The following is an 18009-nucleotide window of genomic DNA, read 5'->3' as shown; positions in this document are numbered from 1 at the left end:
ATTTTCCTGGTATTATATCCCTTAGAAACCACTATATATTTCTCCCTGTGTATCTTTAATGCAGCTACTGCTGTAAATCATTAAAATTGGCGGCCCACAGGCACTGCAGCTGAGCATTTGAGCCCCAAAAACTGTCGCAGTTTTCATTTTCCAATGCTTGTGTGTGTGTGTGCCTCAATTTTTGTTTTTTTTTTTTTTTTTGGGATTTAATTGCCTGGCCAAAAAATGCCGAAAATGAAACGGGGCAGGCTGGCTCACAACAAGTTTTCCTGGGCATTATCTAACAACGTATATCGAACTGGGGGGCTAGGAAGCTGGGGGGGGCGTGGCCGATACTGGGGCCTGCATTCGTGCAGCAATAAAAGGCATCGGCGACTACGACTCAATTAACAGTCCACACAATTAAATTAAATGGTCGCATTTGTTTTCAAATTGAGCAATTAAGAAATGATTTAGCGACTTTTTTGGCATTGGCATTTTCGCCGCAGCGCTGACGGTGGGCGATACCGCGATTCAAATTAAATTCGAGATAATAAATTGAGTGGGGCGGGAGAGAGAGATTATTAAAACACCGTGAATGAATGCCTTTAATTAATTAAATTTCTATATAATTATTATAGAGTATTGTGACAGGTTTAAAGCGTGTGCAGGTTTATAAAGTAAATGTTCAATATTATTTAAATAATGTTCTTTTGAGAAAGTATTCCCCTTTTATCCAATAAATAAAGGGAGTTATTTCCCAATTTATACATGAATTTATTCAGAGAAAGCAAAGGTTAAACAATTATAAACCCTTCAAACGAAGCCATTCTTTTGCCAAAAAATAAATAAATAACAGCTGTGGGCTAAAAGTCAAATACACATCACCTTTCGCGGAAGCTCATATATCTGTCACTGCACATATACAGATATTCCCTTACAAAACTTTCTTATAAGTATATATGTACATATAAATTCTGCAAAACATATGGTCGATTTCAAGTGGAAAGAAAGGGCAACTCGAAAATTAAATGACAAATTAAATAATGTCAGCAACGCGGCGGTTACCCCAAAGGTTAAAGAAATAAAAAAGAGGGCCAGGTTTCGGGGATACTTTTGGTTAAGCCAATATAATAAATTACATGGCGACAGTGGCGATAATCAAATGAACAACAGCAACAACAACGGCAAAGTGCAACATGCGTTCGGACCGAAAGTCGTTAAATAAAAGACACTGCCAGAAATATTATACTGATTGTATTTCAAAGGAAGTTTATTAAAATCAATTATAAGTTGTTGTAAACTTGGGTAAGCAGAACACCATCTCACTTGTATAACAAGTAACCGGATTAAACTATTTGGGAATTATAAAAATTACTTTTAGATCTTATAAAATATATTATTAACTTAATTTCCCGAAGAATATATTTATTTAATACCTAAATATATTATATTTAGCTTCATCTTTTCTTTCACTGCACTTGACTTTCGGTCAGCGGCTGCAAATTGTCAGCGAAAATGAAATAAAAATTAAACTGAATGCGCAGGCGCAGAGACAGCAGCAGCAGAAGGCAGAGGAGAGGCTTTAGAGGGTTAAGCGGAGTGGGGGATCGACAGGACCCCCAGCGGCGGCGCCACCAGATACAAGATACAGATACAGAATTGCGAATGCGACTGCGGATTGCGAGTGAACGCAAAAGATGCGACATATGCCGAAAATTCTCGACAGAAGTTGAGCTCGCAGGAATTTCACATGCAATTTGGATGAATTTTCGCTTCTCGAAAGTCGAAACTTAATTGTGGGGAGCCACAAGAAACTCTTTCTCCTCTGGAGAGGGATCATTAGCGGCGGGCAGCAATGCTGAATCCTTTTGGCCAACAATTACGCGTACAAACAATTAAGCGAAATTGAGTTGTCCCAGAGTGGGATGTCATGTAAATACATTTGAATTGAATTGCATGTGGAAACGCACTCAAAAACCCTTCGCTCTTCAAACACAACTCGACACTCATCAGCAGCGGCGCTTTGGGCCATTGTCTGAGTTGGCTCTCTGGCTTCGTCTCTGTTTCTGCACCTTTTTGGTCTAATTAAGCGCCACAATTAAGTGCAAATGTGTATCCCCGTGTGTGTTTGTAATGTGCACCGTAATTACGCACTGCAGGTAACATTTTCATTCAGTGTGTTTTTTTTGTATCCATGAGGCCCATGTTACAACTGTTAATTTGTGGTCAATACCACACCATATTCCAGTTGCTACCCTGTTTGAAAATTACCTTTTTTTCTTGTCTTTTTTTTCTCTGCTTTTGTTTTTTGGCAGGTGAGAGAAACAGGCTACTGTAACCATCATTAGCCTTTGTTTATTCAGAGTTTTTTCAGTTTCAGTTTCAGTTTTTTCCTTTTTTTTAGGGTTTAATGACTTAATTTTACCGCAGTGGCAAGTGGTTTTGTTAGTAATTTAGTGAACTGCTCTAGGAAGTTTTTTCTATATTGCGGGGGTGTTTTTTTGTATACCCTTTTAAGGGTATTATAAATTCAGTCAGAAGCATGAAACGCAGTGAAGGAGTCATTTCCGACCCTATAAATCATATATATTCTTGATCAGCATCAACTGCCGGGTCGATTTAGCCATGTTTGATAGTAAAAAAAAAATGTAATTTTTTAAACATTTTTTATGTTAAAAATTAAACAAAAAATTATGAAAAAAATTTATTTTTTTTACATTTTAAATTGACTATGCAGATTTATTAACCTTATAAAAACTAACATAAGACAGTTTCCCGAATTGAAATTAATGCATTTTTGGCTTAGTTATGATCGATTGCACATTTGAATCCATGATCTTTTGGCTAACAGAAGGGTATGCAAACTTCGTCTTCTCACGGTTAGCTTCAGTTCTAGTTTTTAATAATTTTGTTTGAAATAGAAACAATAATGAATACTATTTGTTTTGTGGTGGAATATTTTGTTTGGCTCCAAGGGGAGGATAGTAAACATAGCTTAAAGATGTAAATTTAGATTTATTGACATTGAAAAGCCCAGCTATATTTATATTTATAAAAAACAAATGAAATTTATATTGAAATGTAATTTAATTAAAATTTCTCAAGTCTAACCCAAATTAAATTCTATATTTTGTTTTATCCTTGACTTGAATTGAACTTTTACCCAAGGAAAACCCCCTGAGAAGCCTCAAACTTTTCACTTAAAAATCTGCCAACAAACTGTCTGCCAAGTTTTGTCTTTCTTTTACAGCCTGTCTTGATTACTCCCATTTTTCCATCTGTTTGTTATTCTTTTTTTTTAATTTTCTCTGGCTATCTTGGCACTCATTGCAGATATATATATTGGCATAATGCCATTAAATGACTTTGACTTGGCAAGTAAAAGCCAAAATCTGTTGACTGCCAGCGAAAGCGGGAAACGGGAGTAAATTCAATTATGCAAAAGAGCAGGAAAATTCAATTTCCCCCTGGCGGGGGGACTTGAAGTTTTCCGTTTCTGGCCTAGACATTGCATTGGGATTAATGTAATGTCAACGTAAATTATTATTTATTTGTTTGCGACACGAGAGCGACACAGACAGACTTTTCTCCCACATAAACATTGATTAATTGCCGAAAACAATTAGTGCATTAACACGCTTGTGTGTGGAGCAGCAGAGAAAAGAGAGTTATATAAGCAGGCACCAGACATAAATTAAAGTCGACCAGAGTTGCCACATAAATTAGGCATTACCCGAGTTGATAGCGATCGCTGAGAGCCAAGGCAAATTAAACAGAGACACCAGGGAACTTTTTGGACCACCGCCATTTGTCAAACTAACCCAAAAGAAACTTAAAAAACAAAAAAGAATAAAATAAAATAAAGCCGACAGAAATGAGAGAGAGGCAGTATACATAAAATCTACATAAGAGTTATCATTATTAATAAGGAGAAGCCAAAGCCAAAGCCGAAGCCAAGGCGGCATTCTTAATTCTCTCATTTAAAATGCGAATGTTTTCAGAATGTAGATATGGGATTTCCATACAATCAAAATGTCTCAATTATGGCCGAAGGAGAGCTCCTCAGAATTTGCATAACAATGCCAACAAATTATCTACTAAACATTCATGTAATTATTTAGAGGCAGAATTATGCCCAGGAATCTCTCATTTCTCATGCATATTTCTTAGATATTTCACGGGGCCACTTCATTTGTATCTTCACTCTTTTAGCGGCTCATTTAATGTTGAAATGTCTTAATTGAATTTTATATCTTTTCACCCGAAAGCGGAGGAAACCTTTTAGGCATTTCTTAGGAGATTCGATCCGGGCAGTATCACAAATTGAAATATTTAAAAGTCATAGAGGCAGCAGGGAAGTGACAACAGTTTTATATGCCACACGGCACACGATTTTCAGGCAAACGTTTCTCCGATCGTTATCTATAGTTTCCCCAACTGCCCTTTGCTCATTAGGTTTATCACACAAACATTTCCACCTTCTCTTCTTATTTTCGGGACTGTCCTGTTTTCCACGGGGTTCAGGTAGGGCTCTAGGTCTAGACAGGTAAATAAGGTTCCAGTTCCTGCAAGTTGACTTTTAGTGCTGCGTGATAAATGCCTCTCGTCTGTGTTTGTGTAACTCTCAGGTGTTTTGTTCTCGCTTCTTGAAATGAGTTCTCGATTTTCCTTTCCCTTTTTCCCCGGTGGGGAAAATACCAAGATTCATGGGCAGGGATTTTAATTGTTTAATGATATTGGATCCCCTTTTGGTGCCGAAACTCTGCAGTTCTATTCAAATGAGAAGCAATTTATCAAACTTAATGCTTACTTTTAACGACTTTTTGGTGCTCAGGCACTGGGAAAATAATTTGTTTCGGGAAAGAAATTGTGAAAACGTCTACAAAATGTAATGAAATATATTTTAAACGGTATTTTCTTTAATAGTTGATCAATAATATGAACAAATATTTAAAAATTAACAAAAGTGTATGAAAAACCTTAGAAATTTAGGTTTTCGAATGAGAGATTGACATAATATTATTATTCGAGCATACTTTCTGACTTTCTGTGAAGGATAAATATTTAAAATATACTAGCATTTTATTCCATAATAATAATAAATAATAATTTAATATTATAACCCTGCTGGGGTTTTATATTCAATTTCCCTACGTGTACTTCTCATTAGTTTCTATAGCCTCCCACGCACTGATTAATTGCACTCCTTTATTCCAGGGGTTAAGTTCCCCAAAAAGCCAAAAGTTTTCCCTGAGACTTTTCCCCTGGTAACATTTGGCAACATTTTCAAATGGAACCTATCAATGGCAGTTCTTTCCCAGAGCAGAGCTTTCAGCTCCCAGTTCCCAGCTCCGGCTCCATCTCAGACTCGAGTGGAAAAACTTTGGCACTCGAATGACAAATGGAACCACATGGGAAAACCAAGGAATGCGCCGCCATTTCCCAGGAAACGGATGAGGGCGAAGCCGTGTCAGAGTACATATTTTACAATATTTATTGCTTAGGCGAAAACTTTTTGCCAAGTTGAATTTTAATTAGTTTCGTACCCGACAACGAAGAACTTTATAGGCAAAGTCAATTAGGCCGAGAAGCCAGCAACAACATTTGCTTATGATTGAAACCAAAATAAACAAATTCAAATTTGTGATTTAATGAAGCGCAAATCAGAATTTAAATTCAGCAACGACACATAAATGCCTGAGCTACGTTAATTGGTGCAGAAAGCTATCTATTCTATTTTTTTTGTGTTCTTCTTGGTATTTATTATTGTTGAACATATTTTTATTTTTTATGTGTCCCTCGAAGAGAGCTTATGTTTTATTTATGAGGCCAGGCAAGCCCAGAAGATTCTGTATTTTTGGAAAATGCATAAAATTCTACTTTGGACACGCCCACTCGATCGCGGCAAATGGAAAATGTTGGTTCGCCTAGATGATTATTTATATGGCGCATTAGGTTAATCTTATGGATAGTATATACATATTCTGGAAATCTTTTAATAGTTTTCGAAAGCCTTGAAATTATTAATGGTTGAATTTAATATATTTTAGGCAACATGATTTAGATGTGTTTTTGTTATATATTTCCTAAGGTAATTTATATCAAACTCTAGTGTATTTATATGTCGTTGTAATGGGCATAGAATGCTTTATGTACAACCTATATATCCGTACTAAAAAAACTGTTGACACAACTTCGTAAATAATAAAACGAAGTCAACCTTAAATGTCGACGTAAAAGACAATTAAACAAACAAGGGGCAAATCGTAAAAAAATGCAGGAAAAAAAAAACTGAGCTGAGGGGGAGACTGAGACATTTTAGTGTTTTCCGTTGATCCATATCGGTCGCCTATGCAAATGCAAAATGTAAGAGGCCTCCGGGTCTCTCCCTGATATCGTGATATTACGATCACTCCAGAACGACCCAAAAAAAGTCAACAGTTACATGAGCCTTATCAACGCCACGCATCGCCTTAATCAAAATTTAAACAGTAGAAAAGGCAACGTTCTCTCATAAAAAACGGGACAACTTGGGCTTTTTTCTGTTGGCTTACCAGGTAGGCTGTCGTAAAAACATATTTGAAATTAGTCAAACATTAGGTGTTACAGTAAACACCGCCTCAAGGAGGGGACAGTTTGTTGCCGTCGTTGTCAGTTCATAAAAAGTTTTATGATCTTCGACCAGAAAATGCCCGTTTTACCTTAATGAATAGAGGCAGGGTCGCACTCCCACTGCACACACCTGTGTGTTTTTTTGGGAAAATTGTTTTACCCGTGGAAAGCCTTTAGCTTCTGCGACTGCTGCATTTTTATTGCCATTTTCACTGATCTCTAATAGCCCGACTTTGGCTACATTTAAATTTAATTTTCGCGAAACTTGATGGACAGTTGGGGGTTAAGTGTTCGGTGGCACTAAGTGGATGGTTTAAGCTTTTTGTTTCTGTGGGTTAGAGGTTTAGCATACATTGGGAAAATGGGTTGAGAGAAAACGAATTTTTTACCTGATTTTGGTGGGATTTGAAAAAAATATATATAATATGTTATGATTATTTCCATGATCACATTGCAATTGGAGTTGCTTCCTCTTTTCCTTCTCGTATAAACCTTTGGACTATAATTTTCCCTTTACAATAGGCTTGCAAAGAAAACATTCTGTAACTACAAAAGATAGCTTATGTGAACATTTTCTCCCTGTGCAACTCCCAAGGCCCATTAAGGCTCCTGGGAAGCAGGCCCAGAAGAAGCTTCTTGGCCAAAAAGCTGGTTGAGTTTCTGTGGAAACCCGCCGCGGGTGCATCTTTAAATGACCAGTAAATAAATTCCCAGTCCTAATTCGACTCCTAAATTTCGGGGATAGCCACCCATCAGGCATCACCCAGCCGTCACTCACACTGACCTCGAAGACCACTCAACGCCGGATTTCCCCAGAGCCACAAAACAAATTTTCCCCCGAAACCCGAAAACCGAAACCATTCTCTCCACATCCTCTCCGCCGCCCTCAGGGCCCGGGCATTTTCCCGAAAATTTAATGCTGACTGACGCACATAATTATCCGCGCATGGATTTTCAATTAGGCGAAATTTATGTGCATTTCACGAATGCTCACGGCTCATTAGTAAATTAGATTTTTCGTTAAACTAAAAATAAGGCAAAGTTTGCCGACAGAATTTTGTCGCTTCGGTGCAAAATATTTCATAAGTTTTCCTCCCTCCTGCTAATGAGGAAGGTGTGTGTGTGTGTGTGTGTGTGGGAGGGAAAAAGTGTAAAAAAAATTGATTTTTAATTTTTATTTTTCACCAGCAAATGAAGAGTGATTTTCCCCCTCTTTAGAGAATGTTTACGTTGCGAGGCGGGAAAACTGAGTCTACAGTTTCCTTTGATGTGTTCCCTCGTCACCGACGAGACAATGTTTGTCTGGCGATGGTTCCTTCTCTTTTGATCTCGAAATGGAGTAGCGAAGCCTCGGATATCGTTTCACAAATAATTAGTAACAAAACGCCGCAGACAGTGGCGCGAAATTAAACGCATAAATCGTAATTAAAAAGTGAAAACTATTTTAATCAGCATTTCAGCAATTCTATTAGCCGATTCTGTGTGTGAGTGCCCGCATCTTAAGCCCCCATATAAACCATATATACCATATAGAGGGTACTGTGTGTGTGGTCCAGGCACGTTTCTCTCGGGGCTACGATCTCATTTTTCTGCTCCGTGGATTATGGGGACTGTGGAACCATGGGTTTGGTTTCTACTCCACGCAAGTCGCTCGCCCTAATTGATTAAAAAAGGAACAAAAGCGGGGCAAGAACTGAATAAACGACGCCACAATAAAAATGCAAAATGTAAACAAAGTTTAAAAATATTATGGAAATATCGCACACAAACAAAAAGAGATAGAGAGGGACAGTACCATCATAATCATGCTGATGCACTGGCAGTAATAATAATTTTTCGATCTCTTTCCGACCGTCTCTTGTTTATCTTTTTTAACATTTTGCATTTGGGCTCGAGGTGGGGAAACCACACAAAAAACGCCAAGGAAAAAGGCGAAAAAACAAATCAGAACTAAAGAAATAGTCTAGGGAGTCGACTGTTGAATACCTTATTCTAAGTGGGTAAGAAATGTTGCATACTTTTTGAGGTAATCAAATTATTAAGCCTCCTTCTAAGCTTTGAGATACATTCATATTCAAAGACTACAAGTCACAAATATATTTATTTTAATCTTTGTATACCTTATTTTACATATCCCAATAAATTTCAAGACAATACTCCCCTCAAAATCCACAAGTACCTACCATAAATAAAAGGAAAACTCCAACAACAAACGAAGCAGAAATTATGGAAAATTCCCTGAATATAGCAAATAAGTTTTCTCACTTCCAGTCCAACTCCTCTTGACTGCTGCTATATTTTCTGTGTGTTATGTTTACTTTTTATGGCTTCAGGCCACAGTGCGTTCTTCTGGCTGCAACAATTATACGACTCAGAGCACACAGAAGGAACCGAACGATACTGAGAGAGAAAAAGTTGGGAAAATAACAAAAACACCAGAGGAAGTCACTCATTTCCGCTTACAGCTTGAATATCTCCCAGCAGATGCCGAAAAAAAGAACAGAAAATAATATAGGAATCACGTCTCTTGCGGTTTTTGCATAAATTTCATAATCTTTAGATTAGTCATGTATTTGGCCCAAAAGCTTGGCGTTAACGAGCTATGGCCAATGGCCAGTGAACACAGGCGAAGCGGAAAATTTTGTAGAGTCGTTTTTTTTCGGGAGGAGAGTATAGTGAGTTTCCGCCACTTAAAAGATAATCCATCATCATTTATTCTACTTCAGAAGTGGCATATTACTAGGAAACTATGGAGAAGTGTTTGGATTTTAGTCTAAGATTTGTTAAAAAAAAGGAAAAAAGCTTTATAAGTAGTTGTTAGCAATTTTGTAAAAAAAGTTCCTATGATATATGAAGAAAATATTTATTTAAATCTATCTATCTATCTAAATATGAAATTTTATTTGGTTTTCATCCTAGAATTTATTTACCTACAATTTAATATCGGAATATTATTAAAGTTCGAAGCAGCTTACTCCCCCTATTGTTTTCCCCTCAAAAAATCACATGTTTCTCCTAATCCTGTTATTGTAGGGAAATAAGTTTGCCGAATTGCTTTGAGCCTGCATAAATCCTGTCAATAAATGCTCTCGTCTATGGGTCCTTCAATATTTATGGTGTAGCCAGGACAATGGTTCTAATAGACCAGAAGGGGAAGGCGGTGAACACTTGAGGCCAAAGTCAGCAACTTAAATATATTTATTTGAATTTATTTCCACCACCACCACAATAATAATAAAAGTATCAAAATACAACAGCTGCTGTATTTGTTGTTTATGTTATGTTATGTTTTTTTTCTCTCTTTTCCTTTACTGCCTTTTCTCATTGTTCCCCTGATGTTGTTGTTGTTGTTGGATATCGTTGTTATTGCAATAAAACATTTATTCAACAGCCGCACAAAGTCAAACACGAGTCCTTTTTTGGGGTCTTTTGGTTTGGCTTCAGTCCGCCGTCCGAGAGACCTTTCATTTTTATTATTGTGCCACAAATTGCTGTAAATATTTGCAGAATATAGAATTGTTACCCTTTATTCTTTTATTACCTTTTTTTGGTCAATGGGTGCGACGAGGGGCATAAAGTGGGGCATAAATTATACACCAAATATGCTGTTGAAATAATCAAGCGGTTAACTAAATCTCCCATAAAGCATAAAATTGTGAGAAACGACTGGCTTAAGTTGGCAGGAAGTGGCAGGAAAATGGGGATATCCTATTATTGAAATGGTTTTTCGATGAGGGAAGAGAGTTTAGCACCAACTGGTTTTGGCATCCAACTAAACTGTTTTCCTTTGCATTTATCGCTTCCGCTGGTAATTCTTATTTATGATTATAATTAAGGCTTGCTACGACTATAATTTGCACAGTTTAGTTTAGAAAGTAAACTATAAATATGTAAGAACAAACGGAAGTTTACTTTTTAAATAAATATTTTAATCAAGTAATTATATATTTACTTTTTCAAATGTGAAATACTACCCATTAAAGCTTGTTTTTAGCCAAAGAATTTGCTGATTTCTATCACAATGAAATAAATTCCTCTTTTTTTTCATAAAAATCTCATACCATCTTTATTTCGAGGCAACCTTAACGAGCTCCATTTTCAGCCAGCTGGAATCCTAATAAAGACATTTAGGCGGGTCGAAACTTTTTCGTTTTTATTTGTGCTTTGTTTTTGTTTTAGGCTGTTTTTGCTTTTCGCTTCGCTTTGAAACTTTTGTTAGAACAATTCCCAGAAATACTTTGGCCTGGCACCCACCAACACCAGGCGAATGTGTCGCCTGGGATTGCCTTTACCTTTCCGTGGCCGATGTCGAATTTTGCATGCCATTTGATTAATTGCCATGCAAATTATGGTGTAAATATAATAACATTTTATTCAGCTGTCAATTCGGCCGGCAGAGAACCGAGGAACAACAGCACAGCAGTCCAGAGGAAACAACATAGTCAGAAACAAAGTAAAGTCCCGGAGACTTTGGGCACGACATGCAAAAGCTCAATTTGGAGGACCGACGAGATGAAGCGAAGTGAATGGCATTCGCTGCAGTCCAGGCACGACTTTTCCGCCTATTCAGGCATTATAGGGATGTATATCGGATAGGAAAATGTTATGTAATATATTGATAAGGTAAAATATTCGATGTAAAATAGAAGTGAATGAAAATTGTGTTGAATCTTTCTTAGAAAACTGAGATATAATATCGATAAAATATGTTTTTTACTTTAAAATCAATGTATTATCTATCTTTTGATATGAAAAATATTGATTTTGTCGACAAGATATCCCCAAAGAAATTATATGCTGTCGAAGTTTAAAGTTAAAACATAGACAAGCTCCTTTTACGAAAATTTCAAATAGCAAATCTTTAAATAGTTCCACTTAAAGTAAATTATCGATCTCTTAACTTTTTATCGCCCTCATACCGATATCTCTAACTGTTTAGTCCATCTCTAGTGTAGCGCATTGCAAAAGCCATAATGGCTGGACTTCCAAACCGCAGCGAACCGCCACAAACACCTAAGCACAAAATTAAGACATTAGTCAAATTTTTTTTCTCTCTCTCAACTCTCGGCCTAATCCCTTCGCCAAAAAATGTTAAAAAAAAATATATAATATTTTTGCCAAAGGCTGCCGCAGGTACTTCCATGGAAGTGGTGCTGCCGCCCCACGTCCAGGTGAGTGTTGCAAATTAGTTGACACGTCGTTTGGGCCACAGGAAATCCCAGACATTCGGCGCGACAAACAGTCGCCCAGTCGTCGTCGGCATGAATAAAGTCATTTATATATATATATATATATTGGATATATGTATATATATATGTACATATGGTGAAAGAGTCCGAGCTCGAGTCCGGCTCTATAATTAGCCTAATAACGCCAGGCACCCATCGCAGGCTGCGTTTTGAACCTCGGCTCAACTCTGCGAACGTTTTTACTATGTATAATGACTTCAATTTGCCCTGAAAGCGATTCCTGGAAATCAAATACGGCAAACGGCTAAATGCCATGCCATATACCACAGTCCACAGACCTGGCCATATGGGAACACGGAGAGAAATGAGCTAACAAGAGATTCATTTGAGTTGGGTAAGGTGTTATAATAAATATTTTAAAATATAAAAAGGGGAAGTATGCATTAATGCATTTTAGATGAAAATTGTATTCATAAATATTCCTAAATATATTATAATAATATAACACATAAATTTAATCTATACTCTACTTGCAGTGTAAAAACAACGGTCATTTGGCATTCGCTTTGTGCTATTACGAGTATTATTTGGGTTATGGGGTGAGTGCCAACAGGTTCTCCCTCGGGGAGGGCACCAACGATTTGCATTTAGTCGCAAATGAAAGCTTGATTTTAATGAGAGCTGGCTGAGTTTTAATTCGGGACTCCATTTCCCGAATTTCCATTGCCCCGATCGGGCTCGGGCTTCATTTATTCTCTCTCTCTCTCTTTCGATAAATTAAAGAGCTTAGTCTTGGGCTCCGCCAGCCTATCTATCCCATCTTCGGATACCATGCTCACCACGCCCACTGCTTCATATTTTCATAAACTTTTCCGCATCTAAGTCGGGAGGGTAGGGACGCCTTGGCCTCCTTGTTTCCCTCAACTGTTTCGGCTTTTACAAGCGCAGAGACAAATGACTGGCGATGTGCCGGGGCGATAGTGCTCGTGCCTGGTGGATCCCTGGATCTTGGGCTTGGATTCGGTTTTGTGTTTGGGGTTTGGAACTTTGGCGAAACAACGCCTAAACCCAAAGCTGCCACAAAGAGTTATGTGCACAAATTAAATTTGCAAACACAAGGGGCACTGGGAGAAAATTTCAGAAGGTCTTTGAAAAATTATAACAATATTTGAAGGTTTATTAAAAATGTAATATATTAAAGTTTTAGAGATACTGAGTGTCAGGGGGCTTGTAGATAAACTCTCGCTATTCTTCTCTAGTTGAAACTTCTTCGATTTTTCTTTATATATTTTTAATGCCTCCCATTAGATAAAATAATTAATTTTAACCGTGTACAACTTAGTGAAGGAGGAGTCGCTCTTTCTCTCGCTTGCCGAAAAGCAATCGAGCCACGCACGCCCAACATCAGTTTGATAAATTGATATCAGCGATCGATGCACGGCCGCCAGATTATTGTCTTGCCAGAGACTTTTAATTGAAAAAGCCAAGGAGCGCAGGGTGCAAGGGATAGAAAGGGCTTATATCCTATAGGGACTTACCAATGGATCCATCCAGGGAGTAGGCATTCCGCTGCCAGGCCCACGTGCACAGATCACAGGTGGTCAGGCCGTCGGCGGCGACGCTTTCATCCAGGAACGGTGGCCGGGGTGGCGGTGGCACAAAATGCCCGTTCCACAGTCCATTCTCGCTGGCGTCGAAGGCCAGCGGTGAGTCGAAGGTGTCCACCTCGATGGCATTGGCCCACCACTGGTCATCGTCCAGCGGATTGTAGCCCTCGGCGGCGGCAGAGGCAGCCGAGGAAGCAGCGGTGGTGCTTAGGGGATCCGCATCCGGCAGCGGTCCCGGCAGCTGACTCTCCAGGCCGCCCAAGGATGCGCCGGCCAAGGAGCCAAGTCGCGAGTTGGGAAACACGGGGCGCATTGTGCTGCTCGCATCCTGGTAAGTGTCCGCCATTTTCTACCTGCTCGGGCGAACCTCAGACGGTCGTCTCCGGCCACATCGATCTGGTTTGGGGGATCGCAATTGGGATCTGGAGCAGTGTCACTCGTCTTGGGAGGGGGCGACTCTGCAATGGGAGTGGACAAACTTGTTAGCTCACAGTTACCCAATAGATTCATAATTCAAAACAGAAATTCAAATAATTTACAAATATTGGCAAATCTTGTCAAATTTGGTGACCAGAAAACTGGTCGGTTAAGAGAGCTTGTTAAGCGGGTACAGTAACAAGTTTATTACGATTCAGTAAAAATATAAACTATATTTAAGCAATCAGGAAAATTTGGTTCCTCAGTTTGCTCTTCTTTTCTTATGTATATTTCAATATTTATTTTAAGAAAACTTATTAAATATTGATCATGTTTGTTCTTTTCAATATCCACTGTATTTTGAAAGTTGTTTTTTTCTTGTAAAAAACCAGAGAATAAACACCTTATGGCTATCCTTATGATTATATTTATTCAAACCCACCTTATTAGTATGCACACCCCCGAATGTCCACCCCAATTAATAATTCCACCGTAAAAGACTTAATACCGTTTGACCAACACAAAAGGGGCGTGCCGCCAGAGTTTTCCTCCCCACCAAAGTCCAGGTTAGGAGACAGGTTTTTCCTCATTGCCCATAAGCTACCGAAAAGTTTTTCCTCTACCTCCGTTGGACACACATTAATCAGCCCAAGAAAACTGCCAAGTTGACACTAATGAAGTTTTCTAACAAGATTAAAAAATACTGATAAAATACAGATGAAAAAAAAAAACTGGAAGAAATAAATCAGCATTAAAACATAAGAGATATCCGCCAGAATTTTGTAGTTCAATGGGTCAGAGCGCTGAAAAGTGAAACTCCCAGACAAATGTGCTAATCAAAGAGTGGGCCAAAGAGATCATCGGTAACGAAATTATATCTTTTCACCGTGATTTATAAGCCCGGCAATTACAAGCTCTCAGCTCACTGAACGCCCATTATTCGGCTTAATAATGCAAAAAGTCCGAGGTATATAAATACCATTCCAGCACAACAATGCGGCTTTGAACGAAAATAGTGAATATAAATACGAAAAATACCGAAATCATTTATCATAATCATTGTGATTGATTCGTTGGGAAAAAATAAAATATCACAAGTGAATAACACAAAATTTTTATAACGTTTCAAAAGGCCGACCGACCGATCGGCGACCGCCCCGTAGCTTCGCTCATCAGGCGTATAAATGCCGCTTTTTGTTGTTATTCCCCAATTGTTGCTGCTGGATCACGTCTTTAGCTCACGTTTTGCTCCATTGAATCACTCACTCAGGTTGCGATACCTTTTGGTTAGTGCACTGGGAGAAAATTATGTCTCATTGTAGTTTTAAAACTGCCTTCAAATCGGTGTTGTATGAAACCCTTGCCTGGGATTGTAATTTTACTCAAAAGCTTGTAAGGCAGTGAAGGAGTCATTTCCGACCCCATAATCCATATATATTCTTGATCAGCATCAACAGGCGAATCTTTCTAGGCATAAAGGAAAGTAAATAAAAATTTCAAAATTTTTTCAGACTTTTTAAGTGACTTTTTGACCATGTTTACATATTGGAAAACTGACAAAATTTTATATATCTTAAAAATGTATTTTATGTATGCAGATTTATTAACCTATTAAAAACTATCTCAGAACAGCTTCCTGAATCGAAATTAATGCATTTTTGGCTTAGTTATAAGTTTTTTAAGATGCGGACTGTAGAAAAATCTTTATATAAAAAGAAATCGAATATTTATACCCTTGCAGGGTATTCAAATTTCAGTCAAAAGCTTACAATTCACTGAAGGAATCATTTCCGACCCCATAATCCATATATATTCTTGATCAGGATCAACAGGCGAATCTTTCTAGGCATAAAGGAAAGAAAATAAAATTTTAAAAATTTTTTCAAACTTTAAAATGACTTTTTTGACCTTATTGACAACTTGAAAAACTGACAAAATTTTATATATCTTAAAAACTTATTTTATGTATGCAGATTTATTAACCTATTAAAAACTTGCACAGAACAGCTTTCCGAATCGAAATTAATGCATTTTTAGCTTAGTTATGACTTTTCTAAACTATGGACTTTGGAAAAATCGTAATTTAAATAGACTGCAAATATTTATACCCTTTTAGGGTATAATACTTTCAGTCAAAAGCTTGAAACGCAGTGAAGGAGTCATTTCCGACCCCATAATCCATATATATTCTTGATCAGCATCAACAGGCGAATCTCTCTAGGCATAAAGGAAAGAAAATAAAATTTTAAAAAATTTTTCAAACTTTAAAGTGACTGTCCTTATTGACAACTTGAAAAACTGACAAAATTTTATATATCTTAAAAACTTATTTTATGTATGCAGATTTATTAACCTATTAAAAACTTGCACAGAACAGCTTTCCGAATCGAAATTAATGCTTTTTTAGCTTAGTTATGAGATTTTAAATTTTTGATTTATATAATATATTCCTCTCAGTGCATCTATAACCGAATAAATTGTTTTCAATCGGTGAGTGACCAACCGAGTAGCAATTGAACTGCCCCCGCTGCTTTTAGGACCGCATCGAATCGGCGGGGGGATCGTTGGGGGATATATCGCGAATATTTGGATATATCAAAGCTATTTTCCTGGTTCCCGTTGCGGTCGTGGGGTTAGCTTGTTTTCAACTTTCAAATATTATCAATCATGCAGACATTTTTACCGCCCGTCAAACAATTTTATTGTTTTTTACTTAATGGAGGAATTGTGTTCCAGAAAGTTGTCCAACTCTAAATTTAGAAACATCAAAGCAGACTGTTTTCAAGAACTCCAGGAACCGAAATATGAAGAGGTGAATGGGAAAGCACTTTGAGGTAAAACAAATGTTTACATTTATTTCTTTAGAAGGAGGCCTAAGGGGGAGTCTGTTTATTGAAATATTTTACTAATAATAAGATATTCAAAAATTTAATTCCACTTTAATATATTTTTTCTGTTTCTTAATAATAACACAGCATTATTTCTATTTCCCATGATCTCTTGATTACTTCTCCGAAACATTTTTATTTATTTGTAGAAATTTCTTAGCAACTTTGTTTGCCATTCTCTTGATTAAGTTGTCTCTCCATTTATAAATAGCCATTTCTCAAATGTATTTTTATACAGAATGGCCTGGCTTGGCTGTCTTGGCCTGGCTTCTACAGTATTTTGGCCACCTTCCATATTAATCACACCGCATGAGTGGCTTTCAGCAGACAATGGAGCCATGTGGCATCATCTCGGGGGCCATCATCTAAGCGACCTGCGACGTTAAGTGCAATAAAGAGACTTTATTCTGGTTTTCATGCTCTCATTTTTTTAATATTTTTTTTGGCAAAGTAAGGTAAATCTTCAAGTTGACCAAGTTTTCACTTTTTCTGTGCGTTAGCCAAGTGGCTTAATTTATATTTATGAAACGCTAACACACACACTCAGGCGAGTTGGCGAACTTGTGGAAGAGTTATGAGTCTGACCCACACTCGGACCCAGACTGGGACTGGAACTTGGACCCTGGCCATATAATAACAATTTAGGCTTGTTCCCCGTCTCGGGCGGCAATTTTTCACATTAATTACAAATTACAGATTTATTAGGTATGAGAGACTTGCAGCCAGACGCCACGCCCTTGTCCCCTCCGAGCTCCTTAACCGGCCTTAGCCAAGTTTTTTTTTTTTAGTTTTACTCGGCCCAGTCAACATGCAGGTTACAAGCTTCCTTGGACCTGTCGGCGAATTAAATTCCAGGCCAGTCACATGTTACAACTCTTGCAGCAAGTACGCAATGTGCACTGGGAGGAAATTCTTTGGGTTTTAATATAGAGGAAAATTTGTCTAGAGGTTGTATTTCGACAGGGAAATATGATATACAATATTATAATAGTTAAGAGCCCTTTTCCCTTTGACAACTAGCACTATATATCCTATTACTTTATATTTGTTCAAGTACTAAATTTCTCTATGTGCACCTTACAGAACTTGGCTAAAATATTAATGAGTGTTGTAATTTGTTGCATTGTAATAAATTAATTTTGTGCGCCGCGGCACTCGTGAGAGCGTCCTCGAGTGGGAATTGGACCGGGGACCGGGGGTTTGTATGTAAAGGGAGATCGGGATTGGGATAGGGATCGGGATCGGGAGCGGGAGCAACCATTTGCATACGAGAGCAAACCACTTGGAACTCGCCGACCAAGAGCCATAAGCCAG

The 18009-nt window shown here is 37.8% G+C and overlaps 1 protein-coding gene and 1 long non-coding RNA gene across 3 annotated transcripts in view; both read right to left on the bottom strand.

Annotated features, from left to right (window-relative positions):
• The window catches only part of LOC110178787 (uncharacterized), a 74860-nt gene that overhangs the window by 16809 nt on the left and 40042 nt on the right, over window positions 1-18009 (bottom strand). For both annotated transcript variants that reach the window (XM_086827613.1, XM_020946038.2), the window contains exon 3: window positions 13322-13848. In XM_086827613.1, the coding sequence (XP_086683739.1) occupies window positions 13322-13736 (415 nt within the window). In that variant the 5' untranslated portion in view covers window positions 13737-13848. The remainder of the gene's footprint in view (window positions 1-13321; window positions 13849-18009) is intronic.
• On the bottom strand, window positions 5761-11659 carry LOC147644444 (uncharacterized). Its single transcript, XR_015270495.1, has 2 exons — window positions 10887-11659; window positions 5761-10085 (listed from the first exon to the last, which is right to left on the bottom strand). It is a non-coding gene; the product is annotated as an uncharacterized LOC147644444 (long non-coding RNA).

Source organism: Drosophila serrata, unplaced genomic scaffold (assembly GCF_035046125.1).
Source record: "Drosophila serrata isolate PLE 108 unplaced genomic scaffold, ASM3504612v1 contig_182, whole genome shotgun sequence".
Classification (NCBI taxonomy): Eukaryota; Metazoa; Arthropoda; class Insecta; order Diptera; family Drosophilidae; genus Drosophila; species Drosophila serrata.
The sequence above is the reverse complement of the archived record's forward strand: the minus strand, read 5'-3'. Positions and strand labels throughout refer to the sequence as shown.